Source organism: Amblyomma americanum, chromosome 11 (genome assembly GCF_052857255.1).
Source record: "Amblyomma americanum isolate KBUSLIRL-KWMA chromosome 11, ASM5285725v1, whole genome shotgun sequence".
Taxonomy (NCBI): Eukaryota; Metazoa; Arthropoda; class Arachnida; order Ixodida; family Ixodidae; genus Amblyomma; species Amblyomma americanum.
In genome coordinates, this window is record NC_135507.1 from 86,729,454 (window position 1) to 86,750,661 (window position 21,208).

The 21,208-nt window shown below is 45.8% G+C and overlaps 2 protein-coding genes across 2 annotated transcripts in view; one reads left to right on the plus strand and one right to left on the minus strand.

Annotated features, from left to right (window-relative positions):
• Positions 1-21,208, minus strand: part of LOC144110752 (putative rRNA-processing protein EBP2) — a 60,293-nt gene that overhangs the window by 24,999 nt on the left and 14,086 nt on the right. The window contains exons 4-5 of the mRNA XM_077643826.1: positions 19,370-19,583; positions 8,387-8,462 (exon numbers count right to left, since the gene is read on the minus strand). Of these exons, the coding sequence (XP_077499952.1) occupies positions 8,387-8,462; positions 19,370-19,583 (290 nt within the window). The remainder of the gene's footprint in view (positions 1-8,386; positions 8,463-19,369; positions 19,584-21,208) is intronic.
• On the plus strand, positions 4,852-6,778 carry LOC144110831 (uncharacterized). The gene has a single exon (XM_077643919.1). It carries the CDS (start codon positions 4,852-4,854, stop codon positions 6,661-6,663), a length of 1,812 nt encoding a protein of 603 aa, XP_077500045.1. The 3' UTR covers positions 6,664-6,778.

Genomic DNA, 21,208 nt, shown 5'->3' on the forward strand with positions numbered 1-21,208 from the left:
GATCCGGATCATGAGAGGGAGATAACTAGAAGGATAAGAATGGGGTGGAGCACATATGGCAAATTCTCGCAGATCATGAGTGGCAGTTTACCAATTTCCCTCAAGAGGAAAGTGTACAACAGCATAATCTTGCCGGTACTCACCTACGGGGCAGAAACGTGGAGGCTAACGAAAAGAGTTCAGCTTAAATTAAGGACAACGCAGCGAGCCATGGAAAGAAAAATGATAGGTGTAACGTTAAGAGATCGGAAGCGGGCAGAGTGGGTGAGGGAACAAACCCGGGTTAATGACATCCTAGTCGAAATCAAGAGAAAGAAATGGGCTTGGGCAGGGCATGTAATGCGAAGGCAAGATAACCGCTGGTCTTTAAGGGTAACGGAGTGGGTTCCAAGAGAAAGTAAGCATAGCAGGGGGCGGCAGAAGGTTAGATGGGCGGATGAGATTAAGAAGTTTGCAGGCAAAGGGTGGATGCAGCTGGCAAAGGATAGGGTTAATTGGAGAGACATGGGAGAGGCCTTTGCCCTGCAGTGGGTGTAGTAAGGCTGATGATGATGATGATGATGATGGTATGGTGACTAAAAAAAACAAAACTGAGAAAAACACAAAAAAACTAATTGCAACACATTGAAGCATAGTAAACACATTGAATCATAGTAAACACATTAACATACTTTATTCTTGAAAACAAATAGCCTAGAAGGCACCTGGCAAGTAATCTGCATCGTGCTTTTGTCGCTGGCGTCGCTTTGCCGACTGCAAAAATGTGTCCGAGGCTCCACGTTTTCTCTCAGCGCTTGTCAATCTTCGAGAGTCCTTTTCTTTTGCTCTCTTAGAGCTGGTGCAGTTCTCCACTAAGTGCAATTCTTGAAGGATATGTGTAGGTGCTTGCTTTATTCCAGAATTAAAGCGCATCACTGCTTCAGCCACTGCAGACTCGACGGCAAACAATGAGGAATGTTTGTCCTTAGGAATGAGTGACCAAATAACAGAGTATAAGGACTCATTCACATTTTGAGTTTTGCCACTTTGGCAGCGTTTCAGCAGCTCCTTATCAGATAGCCGCTCATACTCCGGGCGCAGTGCCTTTTTTACATTGTCAGGGAGATTGTAAGTGTGGCTAGGCGGCGTTTCTCCTCTGGCGGCAGCAGCGTTGTGCTTACACCAAGAGTCGGGGCCACTTGGACACAGACTATGATCAGACAGCATGTCTGTAGAAGTAACATGGTAATAAGTAGCCATTACTGCCTGCTGCATGCTGTCCACATCACCTACATTGGACTTCAGGGCCCAGCTATAATATTTTGAAAGCTTCTCAATGAGGTCCCCTGTCAGGCGGCCTCTTCCACTAAGCGATTCACCTCTGCCTTTGTGCTTGTTCAGGATGTTGCACAATGCAGTCCCCATGCGCTTCTTGACATGGTTAACACAGTCTTCTTTTCTAACTGGTATGTATCCATATACGCTAGCTTCTTGAATAGCGTTGAATGGCCGGCTGTCACCGTCACAAAGCATGACTGAGTAGCGCAGGCCATGACGTGAAAGCGAACGCTCAAAAAGAGTGACGGCAGCTTCAACTTCCATGAGCCCCGATTTACTGTAGGTATTTTTCTGGCAGTCATGATTAGACAACCAGATTTCATATTCTGGGTCTTCCTTTGGCGGTGCACGTGTGCAGCCTGCACAAAAGTTGGACAGAACCACATAATCTAAAACATAACCAGAAAAGAGTTCAATCACTGTGCCCACACCTATATGGGATGTGTGACCCCTGGTCAGCCACGTGCCATAAAAACAGACAGCCACATTTCCAGGGCTGTCAAAGCACAGCTCTTTGTATAAACCCTTCACTGATAAGGCACAGCTGGCAAGCACCTTTTCTGCAGCCCTTGTTGCTGCAGGGTTCAACTTAGTTTTCAAATAGCCCTGATAACTCTTATGGTGTAGACCCCTATGGGACACACCCATTGTTGCAAAAATGTCATTGAGGGCAGTCTGGCCATTACCAGTGCTCTGCATAGCACGAGCTGCGAGAATATTCACTTCAAACGGCCTGCACTTCGCACTGCCGTCTGCGTGCCGAGAGCTCCTTTCACTGGCGATACTTCCACAATTGTGGCACTCCATGCACAATTTAACAGCAATCCCATACTCCGTGCCATTTTTCGTGATGGCAACGTCCCCATCGCAAGTCTGGCACACAGTATTTTGGAGCAGTTTGTTGATCGCCGCCAAATCGACGATAGTGTAGGTAGCTGCAGACGCTGGCGGGTCGTCAGCTGTGCATTTTGTCTCAAGCGTTCGCATCTTCCTCTGGCTAGCAGAAATCACTGTTAGGCTCGCGATTTTATCGTCAGAATCCTTCTGTAACTGCTCGTGATCAGCATGGGTCAAAAACGCAGTGTCGACTCGAACCTGCCGCCGCCGATTGCCGATCTCACCCGAGTCCGAGGGTTGCTCCGTGTCGAAGGCACACGCCGCACTTGGCGTGAAAGCATCCGTCACGACCGTCGATTCGCGCTCCGGCACGTAACTCTCTTTTCTTGAAATCGCTGCTTGTGCGATGAGACCATCATCCAGCTCTTCGCCCCTTTCCAATGTCGCTACGACGTGCGCCGCACCCGAGGCGAACGGCGGAATGGTTGCAAAGGTCGGTTCATCCGCCGGTTGATGTTCTGGCTCACCGTTGCGGCTGGTCGGCAACGCTGGCGATGAACATTATTCGGCATTATTTCTTCGGCATTATTTCTGCGACGTGTTCTTCATTTCTTGTCGAATTTGTGCACGTTGTGGAATTTCCGGTACGGTTTCTCCATGGTGGTATTTTCAAAATGGCGTCACCCATGAAAGCACAGAGCGTCCGAAGAAAATGGCGCCGGCCAATAGGAGACGTTGATTTTGCCACGTGACCACATATAGCCAATACTATGGCTGAATTTCTTTGTTTGTTTTCAGTCTTGTTCTTGCCTGCGAATCGTGATCGGCCTTCGCTTCGGCGGGAAAAAAAGCTCAGGCCTTCTTCTTTTGAACGAGACCAAGATTGCAGCGCTGTAAAGGGTGGTTCTCACGCGACAGACGCCGCAAAATAGACATTTTGCTATGTTTTTTCGCGAGCAGTTCTGTCGAGATTTCATCTTTAATCAGCGATTTTGCGAAAAATATGCGGTTTCAGGCCACCAAACTTGGCAATAAGATAGAAAATGATGCCGTGCGTCCAACTGTGACAAAATTGAAAAATCGATTTTTTCATCATTTTTTGATCGCAAAGACCCGCGTCCCCCCTTAAACGCGTGCGCCTTCGGATATTTAAATGCCTATTACGAAGCAAATACTGATCCTTCCTTTCTAAAAATTCGATGACAGATGCAGAATGACCTCATGAATCCGAATATGGCAAAACTGAAAAACCGATTTTTTCGCGAATTTCCGGCCCGAAAGAGCCGTGTCCCCCCTTAAGTGAGATGTCTGCGTTTGTAGCAGCCAGACGATTTTCTCAACAGACACACAAGAAAAAATAACAGACTGGGCAACAGCCAACAATGCCAGATGCCTTATTAGGTCAATCAATGTGTACCAGACCACTAGCAGTGCAATGAATGCTTATGTTGCAGTTATTTTTTTCCTAAAAGACCATTTCATTGCTTTGTTCAGATATACGAAGTATTTGGAGACACACTGCATGCTCGAACATCATTTTTAGAAGCAGTCCTGATTAGATGAACTTCTGATAAGATGAACAGTCTTCATGGTCTTAGGAGGCGGTCTTAAAGGGAGTCTACTCCATCCAACACCCTACAAGAAGGACACTGCTTTTCTTGAGAATTAACTCTAAAAGTTTATCATGTAAAAGCTAGCACCCACTAGCATAGGTTCAAGAGGGTCTAAACTTTTCCTGTGCAAGGGGCGTGTTGTATGTGTTCAGTTTTGTGCGTTCTGTGCATTTGGAAAGATCTGCCAGTCTACTCTGGATGCCATATTTGAAATTAAACCCCCACTACATTGTAATTCTGCAAGAAAAATAATTTTTGCACACTCTCAGAAAGAAACCACCACACATAATGAGAAATGCGGTGTCTGAAGCTTTACCATGCGTAGCAAGTAGCGAATTTTCCTAGTATCCCACACTGCAGGATGGCTAAAAAGTCTGTTTTGAGAATATTACTTCTGTCAATAAAAGGATGATTCTGAATCGTGAAGTAAAAAACATTTCATACTGTAAAATATTTAATTTTTTTTTTCATTTCTGAAGTTTTGGCATATGTGGGTTAAGGGTAGACACGGGGGTTTGCGGCCGAAAAATGACAAAAAAATCGACTTCTCAAAGTATTTTTTTTCCAAATCTAGACATTCTCAAGAACCCATACATAAAATATTACAACTCTCTATGAAGTATTTATCGATTTATTGCTCTTCAAAGTCATCTGTGTGGAAGTTTTTCTCGCGAGAACAACTCAAAAAACGGTCAAATTCAAACGCGTACTGCGGAAGAACCGTGCCGCGGAGCGCAACCATTTTGGTCTCGTTTGAAACGCGAAGCTCTCAGCTATCCGTTTTCGGTAGAAAACAGTCTGTGCATCTGGCAACAGCGGTGCAACAAGCCAGTAAAAAATAAAAAATACTCGTGCCGCATTGGCACTTTCGTGTCACGTGTCCTGAATCGCGCCTCCCTATTGGATGTTGAGAAATCGTCAGCTAAAAAGATACAAGAAAACTGCATTGCGTCCGCCATTTGGATAGAGCTTTTTCGGACGCGCTACGATGGCTGGTGGTAAAAGGAAGTCCTGTACTGCCCATGCATTTGGAAAAAAGAAAAAACGACCGCAATCACGGCCGCCACGGTCGCAGTCACGCGAAATGTCGCCGGATGCACCAGCATCGGAGACCGCCGACACTACGAGCCCTGCCGCGGCGTCGTTGGAAGATGCTGCAACAACCAAAGAAGCCAGGACAGCCGTCCGTGTAGACACACCGTTCCTGACCGACGCCGATAAAACGGAGCTAGAGCGTCGCGCGACGGAGGCACGGCATGAACTTTCATCAGTTTCAGGCACTCGGCGAAAGCGATCTCTATTGAGAGCAACGATCAACGATTCGCTCGTGTCGGGAACACCGTTCACGGTGCTAGCCCTAACCTCCGTGAATGAGCTGCTCGAATGTGTGAAGTGCAAAGTGTGCGGCGGTTCCGTGAACATTTCAAAAGGTGAGCTGGAATTTGGGATTGCTGTGAAGCTCCCGCTCAATTGTGAAGTCTGCGGGCAGGTAAAAACTACTTGGAGCTCGCCTAGAGTCGGCACGAACACGACCTGCAACCCCTTCGAAGTAAACGTTCTCGCCGCGCGTGCGGCTGCAAGCACAGGAAACGGGCAGACCGCATTGAACGACATTTTCGCCGCGCTCAACATTTCCCGGCGGGGTACGCACTACAAAACATGCCAAGGTTACTTGAAGGATAAGCTGAACCCTTCTACAGCTCTAAACGCTGCCGCACAAGTGATGAGGGACTGTGCTGGTGCGGTGAAGCTTGCCTACCAGAACCTGAACTTCGATCACCCAGCAAACATAGCTGTGTCGTTCGATGGAACGTGGCTCACACGGGGCCATTCATCGCATGTGTGCGTTGGAACAGTAATAGAACTCTTCACGGGCTATGTTCTAGATTTTGTTGTTTTGTCAAACTTCTGCCTGGGATGCCATTGTGGTCTGAAGGAGGACGATCCCGAATTTGAAGCATGGCAAGCGGAACACAAATTCCAGAAGAACACGTCGAGCAAGCCAGGTGAAATGGAAGTTGAAGCAGCCAGGATTCTTTTCAGCCGCTCACTTGAAAAGTATGGGCTGCGCTATGTCACCATGCTCTGTGATGGCGACAGCCACGCCTTCAACAATCTACAAGAGGCAAAGGCATACGGATATGTGCAGATACAGAAAGAAGACTGCACCAACCACGTCAGCAAGAGAATGGGGACAGCACTACGTAACCTAGTGCATAAAAAAAAAGAAAACAGACCAAGCCTCAGCGGCAAAGGAAAGCTGACTGGCGAGCTCATTACAAAGCTCACCATGTATTATGGATGGGCTTTGAAAACACACCAGGGTGATATCGAGAAAATGCACAATGCTGTGCTTGCCACTTACCACCATGTTACATCAACGGATGCTGAGACAAACCATGGTCTCTGCCCTCAAGGCCAGGAATCCTGGTGCAAGTACAACCAGGCTTTGGCAAAGAATGAGCCACCCCCAAAGCATCGCTATAACTTGCCAAAGTATGTCGCAGATGCTCTGCAACCTGTTTTTGTCCGCCTCTCCGATAGGAAGCTGCTTGAGCGCTGCCAACGAGGAAAAATGCAGAACTCAAATGAGAGTCTTCACTCTGTCATTTGGTCCCTGGTGCCCAAGACCAAACAGGCCTCTTTGTTTGCAGTGCAGTCAGCTGTTGCCGAACCAGTAACAAGAGTCAATGCCGGCAAGGAGTATGCCACCAAAGCTATTCTGCAGCAGCTGAGCGTAAATCATGGCACTGCAGCTATTGAGAGGTCAGCTGAGAAGGATCGGCGCTGGCTTGCAACATCCGATGCAAAGCATCTACAAGCAGAAAGGTTCCGCAGCGCTATGAAAAAGCGCACAACTGAAAGAGACTCTGACTACATGCCTGGTGCATTCTAGGGATGAACCCTTGCAGATTCATGGCTGTTATTGGCCATAATAAAGTGTTACTGGGTTCTCAAACTTCTTTTCTTGATTTCTCAAAACGGATTTTTTCGCTACACTGACAGCCCTTGCCCATGATATCTTGAGATCTACTGGTCCGATTTGCATTTTTGTTGCATTTGAAAGCTTATAAGATGCTTTGTGCAACCATACTAAAACAAATACATATTTCTATGCATAAATATAAATTACAATCAATTTATCTGGTTCTAGAAAATTGCATTTTCAGACTGGAAATTTCTAAAGGCTGTAACTTTTTTGGTGATTCATCTAAAATTATGCCTGTGCTATGGTTGCATTCCCTGGTCCTTCTAGAGCATGCACATGTAAAATACAGGCCAATATTTCCACTGCAAGTTGCCATAATTTTGGGCAAGGTGGCCCAACATGACACTTGAAATATCTTGACATCTATATAAGCTAGGTAAAATCTAATTGCATATTTGTTATCAGCAGAGGAAACTACATCAGGTGTAAACATTTCAACTTCATAACTTAAGAAATAAGAAAAAACGGTCAAACCGCAGTGTCCCCCGTTAGCAACTGAAAAGATGTCCCACAAACAATTATTTTCTTTTTTTTGTGACTTATGTTATAGCCACCCTTGTCACAAAACATTCACATGCAAAATCAGTCAATTTTTTCTAGCTTCAAAACAGCTTGTGTTCGTTAGGACATCTCTGACGAGCAGTGAAATGTGGTTGGCTTACGGAAGAGCAAAATGACACACTATGTGACCGTGCAATCTCAAAAACAGAAAATGCTCTACACTATCTATTTATTCCAACTAATACGAGCTAAATTTTCAGTGCAATATGAGGCAGGGGACACTCGTTTCAAGATATAAGTGGGCTAGTTGTTCCAGTTTCAGGCTGGAGCTTCTCGTTTGGCCCATGCCTGTCTGTTTTGAGCTGCTGCTGCACCTAGGACGGCAGCTTTGGCAAGGTTTGCACAAATACTACGCGAAAAAAATTTCGCCAAGTAAGCTGTTTTGGACGATGCTACATGAAAAACACTTTCCCTAAGTATGACCTGCTGGAATAAGAAACACAGGGTGTTGTGGCTGATGGGGAGGAACAGAAGAGGTAACATAGTCTACCCATGAACACGCACGCTACCACGCTTTTTTTTTTCTATGCCACAAGGCTACTTAAGCACACAGGTGAGCCTCAAGAGGAAAGTAGAGGCCCCTTCGGTTGGAAAGTTTGCGGCACTTATGCGTCTAAGGTAACAGAGTCCCAAATCACGAACATTAATTCTATCCGGAACTCAGTGCTACAGCTCTAACACGCACTGCAACAGACCTATCGCCTTCATTCACACTGAATTAATGCTCATTATCGATGGGGTCAGTGTAGGTTGGCTTGACTACATGGTATGTTTTTAAACAGTTTTTAAGAAGCACACTTGAAACTGGCCAGGTACGTCAGCACTTTACACTGTAAGCACCAGCCCGTGTTAATGCTCAAAACTCGGGGATGCAGGCATTTCTCAGAGCAGAGCTAATTTTTTTGCAGGCACTAAAATTGTTTGCATAAGCCCGCTTATCATCTTGCAACAGACATAAGAGAAGGAGCCAACCACGGTCTGGTACCCTTTACAGAATGTGTCCAGACATGACTGAGAAGACGAGGTGTACGGTGGAAAAGACAATGCATTAAAAAGAGAGAGTGCTTGCCTTTCTTGAACTTCTTGAGGTTCTCCATCATCTCTCTCTTTTCTTTCTGCCGCTGCTGCATCACTTCCACTTGCACCTGCACAACAATCAAACAACATTAGCTCCAACAAACAACAAACTTCCGTGGTGAGAAATACCAAGTACAAAATAGTGAGGCAATGAAGAGCGCATAACGACATAACTATTAAGAGGTCAAGTGTTAATGAAACAAGAGAAAACAAATAGGATTTTTTAAAGAAATGGTGCCGATCAAACTGGCGAAGCCTCCAGAATGAAGCCATCTGAACCGTTTATCCTGTTTTTACAGGTTTTCCTGTGCCGTGCTTCAACTTTGGATCACGCCTTGAGTACGTGCTTTGTCGCTACAAGCTTTGAAGATAATCTTTTGCTGCTACCTGTGTGGAAAGCTGCCACCTGGGACGGACCTGCGCACGTGTTCCCTTCGACGGCTACTGCGGCAATCACTACGGACAGCACCAGCTACTTAAGCTCAGTCGACATCGAGCCGTACTGTGGGCACGGCGAAGCCTCCAGAATGAAGCCATCTGAACCGTTTATCCTGTTTTTACAGGTTTTCCTGTGCCGTGCTTCAACTTTGGATCACGCCTCGAGTACGTGCTTTGTCGCTACAAGCTTTGAAGATAATCTTTTGCTGCTACCTGTGTGGAAAGCTGCCACCTGGGACGGACCTGCGCACGTGTTCCCTTCGACGGCTACTGCGGCAATCACTACGGACAGCACCAGCTACTTAAGCTCAGTCGACATCGAGCCGTACTGTGGGCACGGCGAAGCCTCCAGAATGAAGCCATCTGAACCGTTTATCCTGTTTTTACAGGTTTTCCTGTGCCGTGCTTCAACTTTGGATCACGCCTCGAGTACGTGCTTTGTCGCTACAAGCTTTGAAGATAATCTTTTGCTGCTACCTGTGTGGAAAGCTGCCACCTGGGACGGACCTGCGCACGTGTTCCCTTCGACGGCTACTGCGGCAATCACTACGGACAGCACCAGCTACTTAAGCTCAGTCGACATCGAGCCGTACTGTGGGCACGGCGAAGCCTCCAGAATGAAGCCATCTGAACCGTTTATCCTGTTTTTACAGGTTTTCCTGTGCCGTGCTTCAACTTTGGATCACGCCTCGAGTACGTGCTTTGTCGCTACAAGCTTTGAAGATAATCTTTTGCTGCTACCTGTGTGGAAAGCTGCCACCTGGGACGGACCTGCGCACGTGTTCCCTTCGACGGCTACTGCGGCAATCACTACGGACAGCACCAGCTACTTAAGCTCAGTCGACATCGAGCCGTACTGTGGGCACGGTGAAGCCTCCAGAATGAAGCCATCTGAACCGTTTATCCTGTTTTTACAGGTTAGTAAGCATGTAAAATGTTTTAGAAGTGATGATAGGTTCATTATTGTTCTGCCGTGCCCCGCAGTGTGTGCTGATGTTGTGCTGGAGTGTATTTCAATGTTGTTGATGCTTTCCGGAGATGTTGAACTAAACCCTGGGCCAGAAACTGTCGAGCAAATGTTTAGTAAACTCATGAAAGGGCAGAAAACTCTAATGGAAAATGTCAAGGAAATTAAAGAAAATCAGAGTACTCTTTCTAAACAACTAGAAAAAGTCAGTGCAAAGATCCATGAGATTGAAAATACTATAGTGAATGTACATAAAAATGAAGAACGACTAGACTCGTTGATACAGAGCATGGGAGCCACTATCCGTTCACAGCAACAGAAAATAATTGAGCTGGAAGATAGAAGTCGCCGAAATAACGTTCTTGTGTTTGGCATAGCCGAAACAGAAATCGAAACCACTGATGATCTCAAGAAGAAAGTGTTGCATGATGTTTTCCATGAACGCCTTGGAGTTGAAGTTAACACAGTGGAGCGGATACACAGACTTGGAAAGAAGCGCACGGACAAGGCGCGTCCAGTGATACTTAGACTTTTTGGCTACAACGAAAAGATGAAATTATTTGATAACTGCCAGAAATTAAAGGGCAGCAAATTTTCGTTATCACATGATTATTCTCAGGCAACTTTGCAAAAGCGTAAGAAACTATGGGATAGTGCTAAACATGAAAAGAACAATGGCGCAAAGGTTCGACTCGAACGCGACAGGATTTTCATTGACAAAGAAGCTTTTTTCTGGGATGACGAAAAGAACTGCCTTACGAAGGCAGAACGGCCGCTCGTAACTGATAGTGAAACAACGTGACAGTGTGAGACGGAAGAAAGGAATTTTGTACTGATAAATATCAATGCGCGCAGCCTCCAGAATAAAACCGCTGAACTCGAACACATTATCATGATTCATCAGCCAGATGTCATTGCAGTTACAGAAACGTGGTTGCGTCCTGAAATTGCTGACAGTGAGATTATACCGCCTACATATAGAATGATTCGGAAGGATCGTGCTTCACATGGTGGTGGTGTAGCCCTTATTTTTAAAGAAGGAATTGAATTTGTTCCCATGAAAGATTGCCCCAACACAGAGAGCATCTGGTGCAGGCTAAAACTTGGCGTTTCTTTCTGTGTCATTGCAGCGGTTTATAGGCCCCCTAACGCCCCTGTCATATTTCTTGAGTCGTTGCAAGACTATCTTTCAAGTAATGTATCTGCGAATGCAAGAGTAATCATTGCAGGTGATTTCAATTTGCCGCACGTGCGTTGGGAGTCGCTAGACATAGATACAACTGATGCTAAACACTGTGATGCCTTGCTAGACATCGCTTTTAATAATGATCTAACACAAATTGTTAAACAAGCAACAAGGATAGGAGCAACTAGGGAATCAATATTGGACTTGGTTTTTATAAGTAGTAAAATAACCGAATATGAAGTGTCTATCCAGGAAGGGCTTTCTGATCATAAGCTTGTCTTAGTCACCCTAAATCAACTTATACCACCAAAACCTGAAAAAAGGCGGACTATTTTTGTTAAAGACTTTTCAAGAGCTGAGGATGAAAGCATTTTAGACTATTTGGAAATGTCTTTGGGCTCATTTGATGTGCAGGATGACGTCAACACATTGTGGACAAAGTTTAAACGCATTGTCAACTTTTGTCTGAAAAATTTCGTTCCCCATCGAATTAAAACTGTCAGAAAGCATAATCCTTGGATAAGTCGTAAAATTATCCAACTAAAACGCAAGATAAAACGTAGAAAACGCAATCGAGAAAAGAATCAAAATGAAACTTCGCGCCTTTCCTTGATGCTTAAACAGATGTTGATGACAGCGAAAGAACAATACTTTTCTGAAAAGCTAACAGAATTTATGAAGACTTCCCCACAGCGTTTTTGGCGTCACCTTTCACCCTCATATGAACAAATGAGGTTTATTGAAGTGGATGGTCATGTTATTACTGATCAAGCAGAAATTGCTAACAGGTGCAATACTTATTTTCATTCTGTGTTCAGCCACCCTATATCTCCGCCTGAGAACTCTAGTAGCGAAAAGTGCATACCGCCATCAGACATGGCAGATGTCACTTTGTCTGAGCAAGGTATATTTTCCCTCCTACTTAATTTAGACACGAAAAAGTCTTCTGGTCCTGATACTATTCCTAATGAGTTTCTTAGACGATATGCGGAATGGGTATCTAAATATTTACTAATCATATTTAAGGCATCTCTGGAGCAGCATTCTTTACCAAAAGATTGGCTCCAGGCTAGGGTTGTACCAATACATAAATCTGGAAACAAGCACATTCCCGATAATTACAGACCCATTTCTATCACTTGTGCCTGTTGCAAAATACTTGAGCATGTCTTGGCAAACTGCTTATCCGACTATCTAGAGGGCAACAACAAGCTAAATCCCAATCAGCATGGTTTCAGACGGAGGTTATCTACTGTTGCCCAGCTAGTGGAAACGGTACATGATTTTTCTGAAGCAATGAACAACAGGGATCAAGTGGATGCAGTTTGCCTGGACATGTCTAAAGCATTTGACCGTGTCCCACATGATGAACTTATTGATAGGCTGTTCGAACTTGGCATAAACACAAATATTGTACGGTGGATACAGGCTTATCTAACTAACAGAACCCAGTTCGTGGAATTAGATGGCGCCAAATCAGACGTCCTGGGAGTGCCCTCGGGAGTCCCTCAGGGGTCTGTGCTTGGTCCCTTGTTATTTTTATGCTACGTCAATGATATTGCAGTATCTATTCCGCCCCCTGTTAAAGTGCGGCTTTTTGCGGATGATTGTTTAATTTACTCTGTCATTTCAAACCAAGAAGACCAGTTACTATTAAATTCGGCATTGAGCACTATCAACCAATGGTGCACATTATCCAGAATGGAAATCAATTATGCAAAAACTTCATTTCTTACAATTTCCAATAAAACGAAAAATATATTTTCTTTTGATTATGAAATAAACGGGCACTATATAACTCGAGTCGACCATTTCAGATATCTAGGCGTCACTATAACTTCAAATCTAAACTGGCATACACACATCAATAACATATGCTCAAAGGCCGAAACAAAATTGTGGTTCATAAGAAGAAAACTGAAGCTTGCTTCCACAAAAGCAAAACTAACAGCTTATCTCACACTGGTACGACCGACACTGGAATATGCAAGCGTAATATGGGATCCACATCAGAAAAACCAAATTGACAGGATAGAAAAAGTTCAGCGAAGGGCGGCTCGATTCATTCTGTCCAAATATAGATCTACAGATTCAGTGACTGACATGCTTCATGAACTAAACTTGCCTCAACTTTCAAAGCGAAGGAAAGTTGCCAGGCTGAAAATGTTTTATCTGCTATATACTAACCACTTCAACTTGAACATAAGCGTTTACATGACACAACGTTCCTCTAGAGCTGTGAGATCTTCTCACAAAGATCAGGTCACACCCATGACGGCCAGGATCAATTCATTTAAATACTCCTTCTTCCCCAGAACCATAGATGAATGGAATTCCTTGCCCCAGGACCTTTTACAAGCAGACAATCTACACCAATTTGAAACTTATCTGTCCCGTTATTTAAGCCTATAGAAGCCATTTGTCTTTGCTGTCAATCATTATGTTCTTCACCTGCGGTTCCGATCCTCGGTGGTCTGAAACTGAGTGTATTATTTTGAACATTAACCTACATCAGGCACTTGTGGCTTTATCTGCTGGCAAAATAATTTATGATTTTAAGTTGTATAAATTTTGTACTTGTGGCTTTGTGTACTTGTGGCTGTGTGTACGTATTCAATTGTATGCATCCACCCTGTAACGGCCTTACGGCTGACAGTATCAATTAATAAATAAATAAATAAATAAATCGAGGTAAACTAACAGAATGTAGAAGACAAGACAATCATATGCCAATGATGAGATCCGAATCCACAATTGTATCATGTCCCATATTGTGCTTTGCCAACTGAGTGACAGCACCAGCTGCCCAACCTTCTACTTTCAAACGTATATTTCTGTTGCGTGTAGCCCGCCCCTGGGGACTGTTCACCAGCAGCACAAAATACTTTGACTTTGTTCATATTTATGTTGTAAGAAGCCCTCCAATTACCTACCCTTGCCTGCTCATCAGCTTGACCCTTTACAGTAAAACCTCGTTAATTCGAACTCGAGGGGGACCGGAAAATTGTTCGAATTAAGCGGAGTTTGAATTAACGAGCGGGCGCTAAAAAAAAGCGGCCATCACGCCCGGCAGCACGGGCCGAAGCTAAAACAGGTATATCTGAGATCGTTATCTCTTACTACGCGCTACTACACATTTGCGGCGGGCGATTGCGCGAATTAAAATCATAGAGCCCGAATTTCGAAGGAAATAAAGTTAATTTGTTTATGCGGTTGGAGCTAACATCAAAATGCATTCGCGTAAGCAGCAAGCTTAATGATTAAATATGACACTATGCTTCAAAAACATGTTTATTAACAGTAGATTGGCAAAGCATATCAAAGAGAAAAATAATCGGTAATGCGCATTTGTTTTCGTTTTCTTTGCCGTGACTCGACAAGCATCGTCTGCAACTTGCCCAACAGCTCCAACGCAGCGTCCGAATTATCATCGGCGGAGAAGTAGCACGCAGCCAGATCGAGTGCTGACGCTGTTTCACATGCACTCGGGGGTGGCAATGGATCGTCGCCTCCGTCGGACTCGTCGTCGCTGTCAGCTGTGCTCGCCGCGCCCGAGTTGTGCGGCATCTGGTCACCGCAGGCTGCTTCAATAATCTCGGCATCGCTTAACGGCCCCGATGTCTCCACGCCGCTGTCAACGTCTACGAAGCTCTGGAAGTCAACACCCTCCGATAAAGCAGCGTAGGCAGGGTGCAGCGCGACGGAGTCATCACACTGAGCATCCAGCTCTGCCGTGCTGCAGGCTTCTGGGCCTTCAATGAAGCCGCACTTTCGGTAACAGTTCGCGACTGCGTCCGCCTTGACAGCATTCCACGATGTTGCCAGCATGTGGCAGGCTCCGAGGAGATTGACGTCGTACGATTTGCCGCTGTCCATACACACAAGAATCCGCTCTAGGAGGTGGCGCTTGTACAGTGTTTTGAGGTTTTTAATAACCCAAAGGTCCATAGGCTGCAGCACAGCCGTAGTGTTTTTCGGCAGAAATGCCAGACGGATCGCCTTCAGTCCGCTGATGTCGCAATGGGCTGAACAGTTGTCGACGAACAACAGAACATTCCTGTTCTGTGCCGCGAACTTCCTGTCGAGTGTGCGCAGCCAATCCGTGAAAATTGCTCGCGTCATCCACGACTTTCTGTTGAAAGTATAATCAACAAGGAGAGTTTTTAGCCCTTTAAAGCAGCGAGGCTTCACTGCTTTGCCTATAACTAGCAAGCGGCACCGTTCCGTGCCAGTCGCGTTTGCGCACACCAACACCGTCACTCTTTCCTTGCTTCTCTTCCCGCCTGAACACGCGTCGCCTTTGTAACTGACAGTCTTGTTCGGCAGCAACTTAAAATAAAGCGCGGTTTCATCTGCATTGAACACATCGCTGAGCGAGTAATCGGCAAGGTAGTCCTTTAGTTGACCTGAGATCCAATTTTGACACGTTTCTTCATCGACTGCGGCTGCCTCTCCACAAACGCTTTTAAACTTAAGTCCGTGACGAGCCTTGAAACGCGACAACCAGCCTTCCGACGCGCTGAAGTCACTTATGCCCATGTGGCTGGCGAAGTCCGCTGCTTTTGCGGCAATTATTGGTCCACTTAGCGGAATGTTCCTGCTGCGAACGTCCTTAATCCATGCCATTACAGCATCCTCCATCTCTGGATGAGCCGATGTTCTTAGTCGTTTCCGCGAGGGCTCCATCTCCTTTTGATACGCATTGAAGATCGAGTCCTTGTTCTTGAGGTATGTGGACAGCGTGCTTTTCTTGACTGCAAACTTCTCTGCGATCGCTGTCTTTGTTAGGAGACCACGTTCGACCTCCTGTAATATCTCCACCTTCGTCTTCAAATCCTTTGCGGAGTACTTTCCTCGGTTTGCCATGATTGCCACAGTCGATGAGACGTCACCAGCGAGATACCAAACAAACGAGGAATATCACGCAACACAAACTTCGCTAGACACCGCGGCAACAAAGACTAGGCGCAAGAGGGGCCGGGTGCTGCGTGCAGGATGAAGGAAAGGAAAGAGTCTTCGCTTCCCGAGCTGCACAATAAAAGGGTACCGGAAGTCACGCGTTCTCGCAAGGGCTACTGGGAGAGTTTAGCCGACGGCGCAGCCAATAGAACGCTGGGCGCAGCGGCGTCGTCTGCTGCATGGGCAGGAGCGCTGGGACGGCGGCCAAGTAGAGGGAAGCGGGGGAACGGGGAGGGGAGGCCCGCTTGATTGAAACATTTATTTCCATCAGAAAAAAAGCGCGGCTTCAAAAAAATGTGACGTAACCGCCTCTCCCGAGTACTTCCTTCCTCCATGGTCGCGTGCGTCTCCAATGGTCACGACCGCCTCGGCGCAGCGGAAACCTGCAACAGCTTGCGCCGGAGCCACCGTGGCCGGAGCATAGGCGGCGCCCGCGGTAGGGTGGCTACCCGCGTGACCACGCGTCAGCCAAAAATAGACAAGCCAATGCTTCGACGCTCCGGCAGCGAAAACCTGCTACGGCATGCACCGGAGGGTTGGTTCGGGCAACGAAATTCACGTCTCACCTCGTGCGTGCTGGCTTTTTTTTTTTCTCATCATTCTGCATTTTTTAAAAATTTTCAGCGCATTGTATTTGCTACGAGGTGACTTCTATATGCGAGAAGCAATGCCAGCCATCGGCGCCTAGTTCGAATTAACCGACGTGGATACCGGCATATTCGAATTATCGGGAGTTTTGACCCATTGAAATACACAGGGTTTTGCCGGGACCCAGCCGTCAGTTCGAATTAAGCGATTTCGAATTACCGAGGTTTTACTGTATAATGCGCAAGCTGTATACATGTCACACATTCATACAAATTGCAAAATGTCACTCAAAATGGCTCTCAGAATTCAATGACATCACTTTCAATTAGGGGTATGCAAATATTGAAATTTCCCAATACGAATCGAATACGAATAAGAAGAAAAAACGGCTTCGAATATCGAATCAAATATTGAATATCTGTTCAGTACAAAAAAAATATCAAGATGATAAACAAGCAAATGTTGTTGCCCTTATTTTTTTAATATAATGTATGTTATTTGCAACGAAAATAAACAAAACTAGACTGTCTCAGTACCGTATACAAAAACATGTGCACAGAAATGTAGACTATTCATGAGACAGCATTACAGTATCCAAAACCAAAACCAGTTGCTGGGCGAGTTGGTTATGTATCACTGGATAACAGTATCCAAACTGTAATGAGGTCACACAAAACAAAATCCATAAAATAACAAGACTGGCAACAAAAAATAGCATGATGACTAGTAAAACCTCCTTCATTCGGAGTTCAAGGGACCGGAAGAAATGCCCGCTTTATCCGGAGGCCTAGGTTTATAAACTTCCCCGTGCCCCCCGAAAAAAACCTGCCGAAAATGCGAAGATACAGTAAGGCCTTAGGAGGCAGCTCCATCGCGCTAACACCTGTAAGCCCGTGACGAGCCTTAGAGAACAACGCAAATGGAAGCAAGAGCCGGGAAACACACACTAGCATCGGAACGGCGAGACGGCTTCTAAAAAGGAAAAATAAATCACCTGCGACGCGCCAGTCGGCGTCCAAAAGCCGCGCGGAGCTGGGATTGGACTACCGGCGAATGCGTGGGCTGACAGTTGCAGTTGCCGCACGGCAGTGGCGAAGCTCAGAAACCAAAACTACGTGGCCGGGCTATTTTTTGACCTAGCGACAGGAGCCTTTCGATTGTTGTAACGCCTGCCGTTACAGCTACTGAAGAGGTGCGTGGGTTACAATGCACCATGCAATAAGCGAGATTTTTACAGGATCGCTTGCCCTATTGTAAGAACTCGACACGCCCCTTCAGGAGGCTCCCGCGAAATTCCGCAAGTAGGCTTTCCCGCATAGCGTAGTTTACAAAACGGGATGGTAGAGGTCACGCTCGAGAGAGTTATGAAGGCGACAGGATGCATTCTTCGGATCTGGACATTAAATGTGCAAAGTATTACGGCAGGATTAAAAAAAGCGCGATTTCGCATTGCGATTGTTCGAAGTGGGCCGTCGGCCATCTTGTTCGCAGCACGGGTGATATGTGGGAAAGGCCACATGCGGAATTTCGCATGAGGTCAAGCCTAGTGGCGTCGGAATGCGATCGGACCACGTGATAAACGACGGAAAAGGAAGGGAATAGGACCTCTGTATCGTTTTCCTGGAATTTTTAACTGGATCATTGGCTAATATGCCCCGATATTGTGGTTTTGCCACGGTCACTTTTATGAAAGTCTGCGCAGTATACGATCGCTCGTGAGTATTCGGGAATTTTCGAATAATCAGAGATTCTCGAATATCAATTTCTCGAATACGAATCGAATCAAAGATATTCGATTCGTATTCAAAATTTCGAATATTTGCACACCCCTACTTTCAATGCATTTCGACCACTGGTTTTGTGGAAAAAAACATATGTCGTAAGAAGACCTCAAATGTCGTACTATCTTATCGACGCATAAGCAAACTCGCAACAGAATTAGACATTGCTTCAAGAAGTATTACAAGGCAGTTTACTGATGGAAAAGGCTCAAAAGCTTAACAATTTTTCTATCTTTTTTTTCCCCCTCCAAGACGGGTCTCGTCAAATTGCACAGCCGCGCTTGTAAGAACAGCAAAGTATAAAAACATGCTTAATAACTTGTTTCGTAGTACGGTAGTATTCTGCACAAAACATCCAGGTTCACTGCTTTCTGTTTGCCAGCAATGGAAGTGGGACACATATGCCCCACTGCTGCCCAAAGGGACTCAGGTTCTGGTGGCCTTGATGCCATGGGTAGCATAAGAAGATTCTTGAACAGCTGTCGCCCTCTCTGCATGTTCTACACGACACCCTACGGTATATAACAAAACATCCCACATCCACCGCTAAGGTCAGGCGCGGTGCTGGTACAAACTTTCAGGGTTAGCGTACAAACAACACAACTACAACTGAGCGTAGAAGACTGGAGAGCTACTGCCGTAGCTCAGTTGGCAGAGCACTGCACGCAACATATGGACTCGCGAGGAGCCACAGTTTGGCCATATCCGGTATAGACACTGTAGCACAGCTGCACACGCTGCCAGACCAGTGGCACCGGCCCCAATGGTACCCCTGACGAGCTCCTTAAGTGCCACTAGAGGATGCCACCATGCACACTAAATTTAGCAATGGAGATCGGGCGCATCCAAACCAAGCAATACGGCGCACATCAACTTGTGGAAGCCGACGAGCTTAAAAGGTGCATTGCAAGAGGCCCAACTCCTGAATTCAACGAAAGGAATCAAATGTTTCTAAGAAGTAAACTTGCAGTTCATTCAAGAGCCTGTAAGAGCTGCAACTAGCCACCCAAGCCCAAATCAGAGGACAGGGTAAAGAGATAAGACGAAGACACTCACCTTCTTGCCGAACTTCTTGAGCTCGCGCAGCTTGCGGGCCTTCTCGGAGCGCTCCAGAGCCACCTTCTTGGTAAGCAGCTTCTCACGCACCTTGGTCATGTGAGTGTCTGACTTGGCCATCTGGGCAAAGTAGTCATCGGGGCGCCGGGTCACCACACCCAGCTGGTGGAGCCGAGGGATGCCCTCCAACACGGCCGCCTGGGCCTGCCGGTAGCTGCACGAGGAAGAGAATAGGCGCCATCGTCCAAGGCAGCAGGGCAAAGATCTTGCAGTGACAGCAGTACATCACATCTGTTGCTGCAGCAATCGCAGGGAGCATGTGTGGGGCCCAAACTCAAATGATACCAGAAAGGTTAAAAATCAAACTGCAGACAACACAACCAGCCAAGGAAGAGAAAGTGATTGGGGCAACGTTAAGGGACTGGAAAAGAGCAGAGTGGGTCATAGAACGCAAGTGAATAAATGACATCCTAGTCGAAATCAAGAGAAAAAAATGGTAGTAGGCCAGGCATGTAAAATGCAAAAATGAGATGACCGATGATCGTTGAGGGTAACGGAGGGGACTCACAGAGAGGGCAAAGGGAACAGAAGGCGCTAGAGATTCATGAGCTGCATCCAGACCCGTCGATGAGATATGAAAACTTTCAAATCTTTGCAAACAAAGTGCAATGTCTCCAAATATGGACACAATTACAACATACCCAAATATTAAGCAAAACTCGCACATGCCAAACGAACACAGAAAATTAATTTTAAGACAGAGAACTATAAGTTTTACGGCTGCTCCGGCATAACTCAGGTGAGTGCGTGTGAGCGCGGAAAAGATGAGGTGTGCAGCTACAATGTCATTTCTTCACACTGTACCAAGGCAGGTTGTTCTGTCGCTGGTGCAGTAAGGCGAGACAATGCTCCAAATAGAGTGCCACCTCAGGCTTTGCATCAAGCACAAACTTGCAAGAGGCCCTGCTACACAGACCAAACACACGTCGGGTTAGTCAACATGTGATGTCTGCTATGCCATGCCGATATGAGTTGGCGAGTACCATGAGTTCCAGTTACAATTAAACAGGTTTCACACTTTTAGTAGGCCAGCTATGTTTTCAGGGTACATGTCAAAGATGGCGGCAGCTTTGTGCCTCTTCCTGCAAGACTACTGCAGGAGAAAACAAGCTTATGGAGATGCCTACCACCGAGAAAGGCCTTCATAGAGCAGCAAATTATTTAATATCTTATTTGCAGCACGTTACAGGTTCTAGAACACAGCAGTGAGTAAAGGAATCTCCTACATAACAGAAAAGTACAAACAATGATAAGTACTGCAGGAAGATCTACAAATGCAGAACTAGTGGGCAAAAAACTGGTTTCATTTGTTGGGTTTTGTGATGTATCAGTCGTTAAGGCTATCTCGCACCAAATGAAGGGTTAGAAATGTTTGCTGTTGTGCTAAAGACTGATGAAACTCTTTAAAAGGTTAAAATTAATTTGAAACACTTCCATTTACTAGAAACCTAGAGCATAAAGATACCTACAGGATCTACAACTGCATTTTCTTCTAAGTAAACTGGTGTGACAGGAAATATGTTGGACATAAAGAGCCGTGAAAAGCCTTTTCCTTAGTGCCTCAGACTTCACGCTTAGAAGAGTATGTACAGTGGAACCTCGATTATATGGCCTCCTGTTTATGCGATGACCCGCACTTTATGAGGAATCGGTTTGGTCCCGGCAAGACTCCCATAGAGACAATGTATTAAAATCCTCGATTATACGACACAATTTTAAGCTGACCCCGCTTCGTACGACGGCTCTGGTACAGCACAGAAAAAAAAAAAAGCTCTAAGC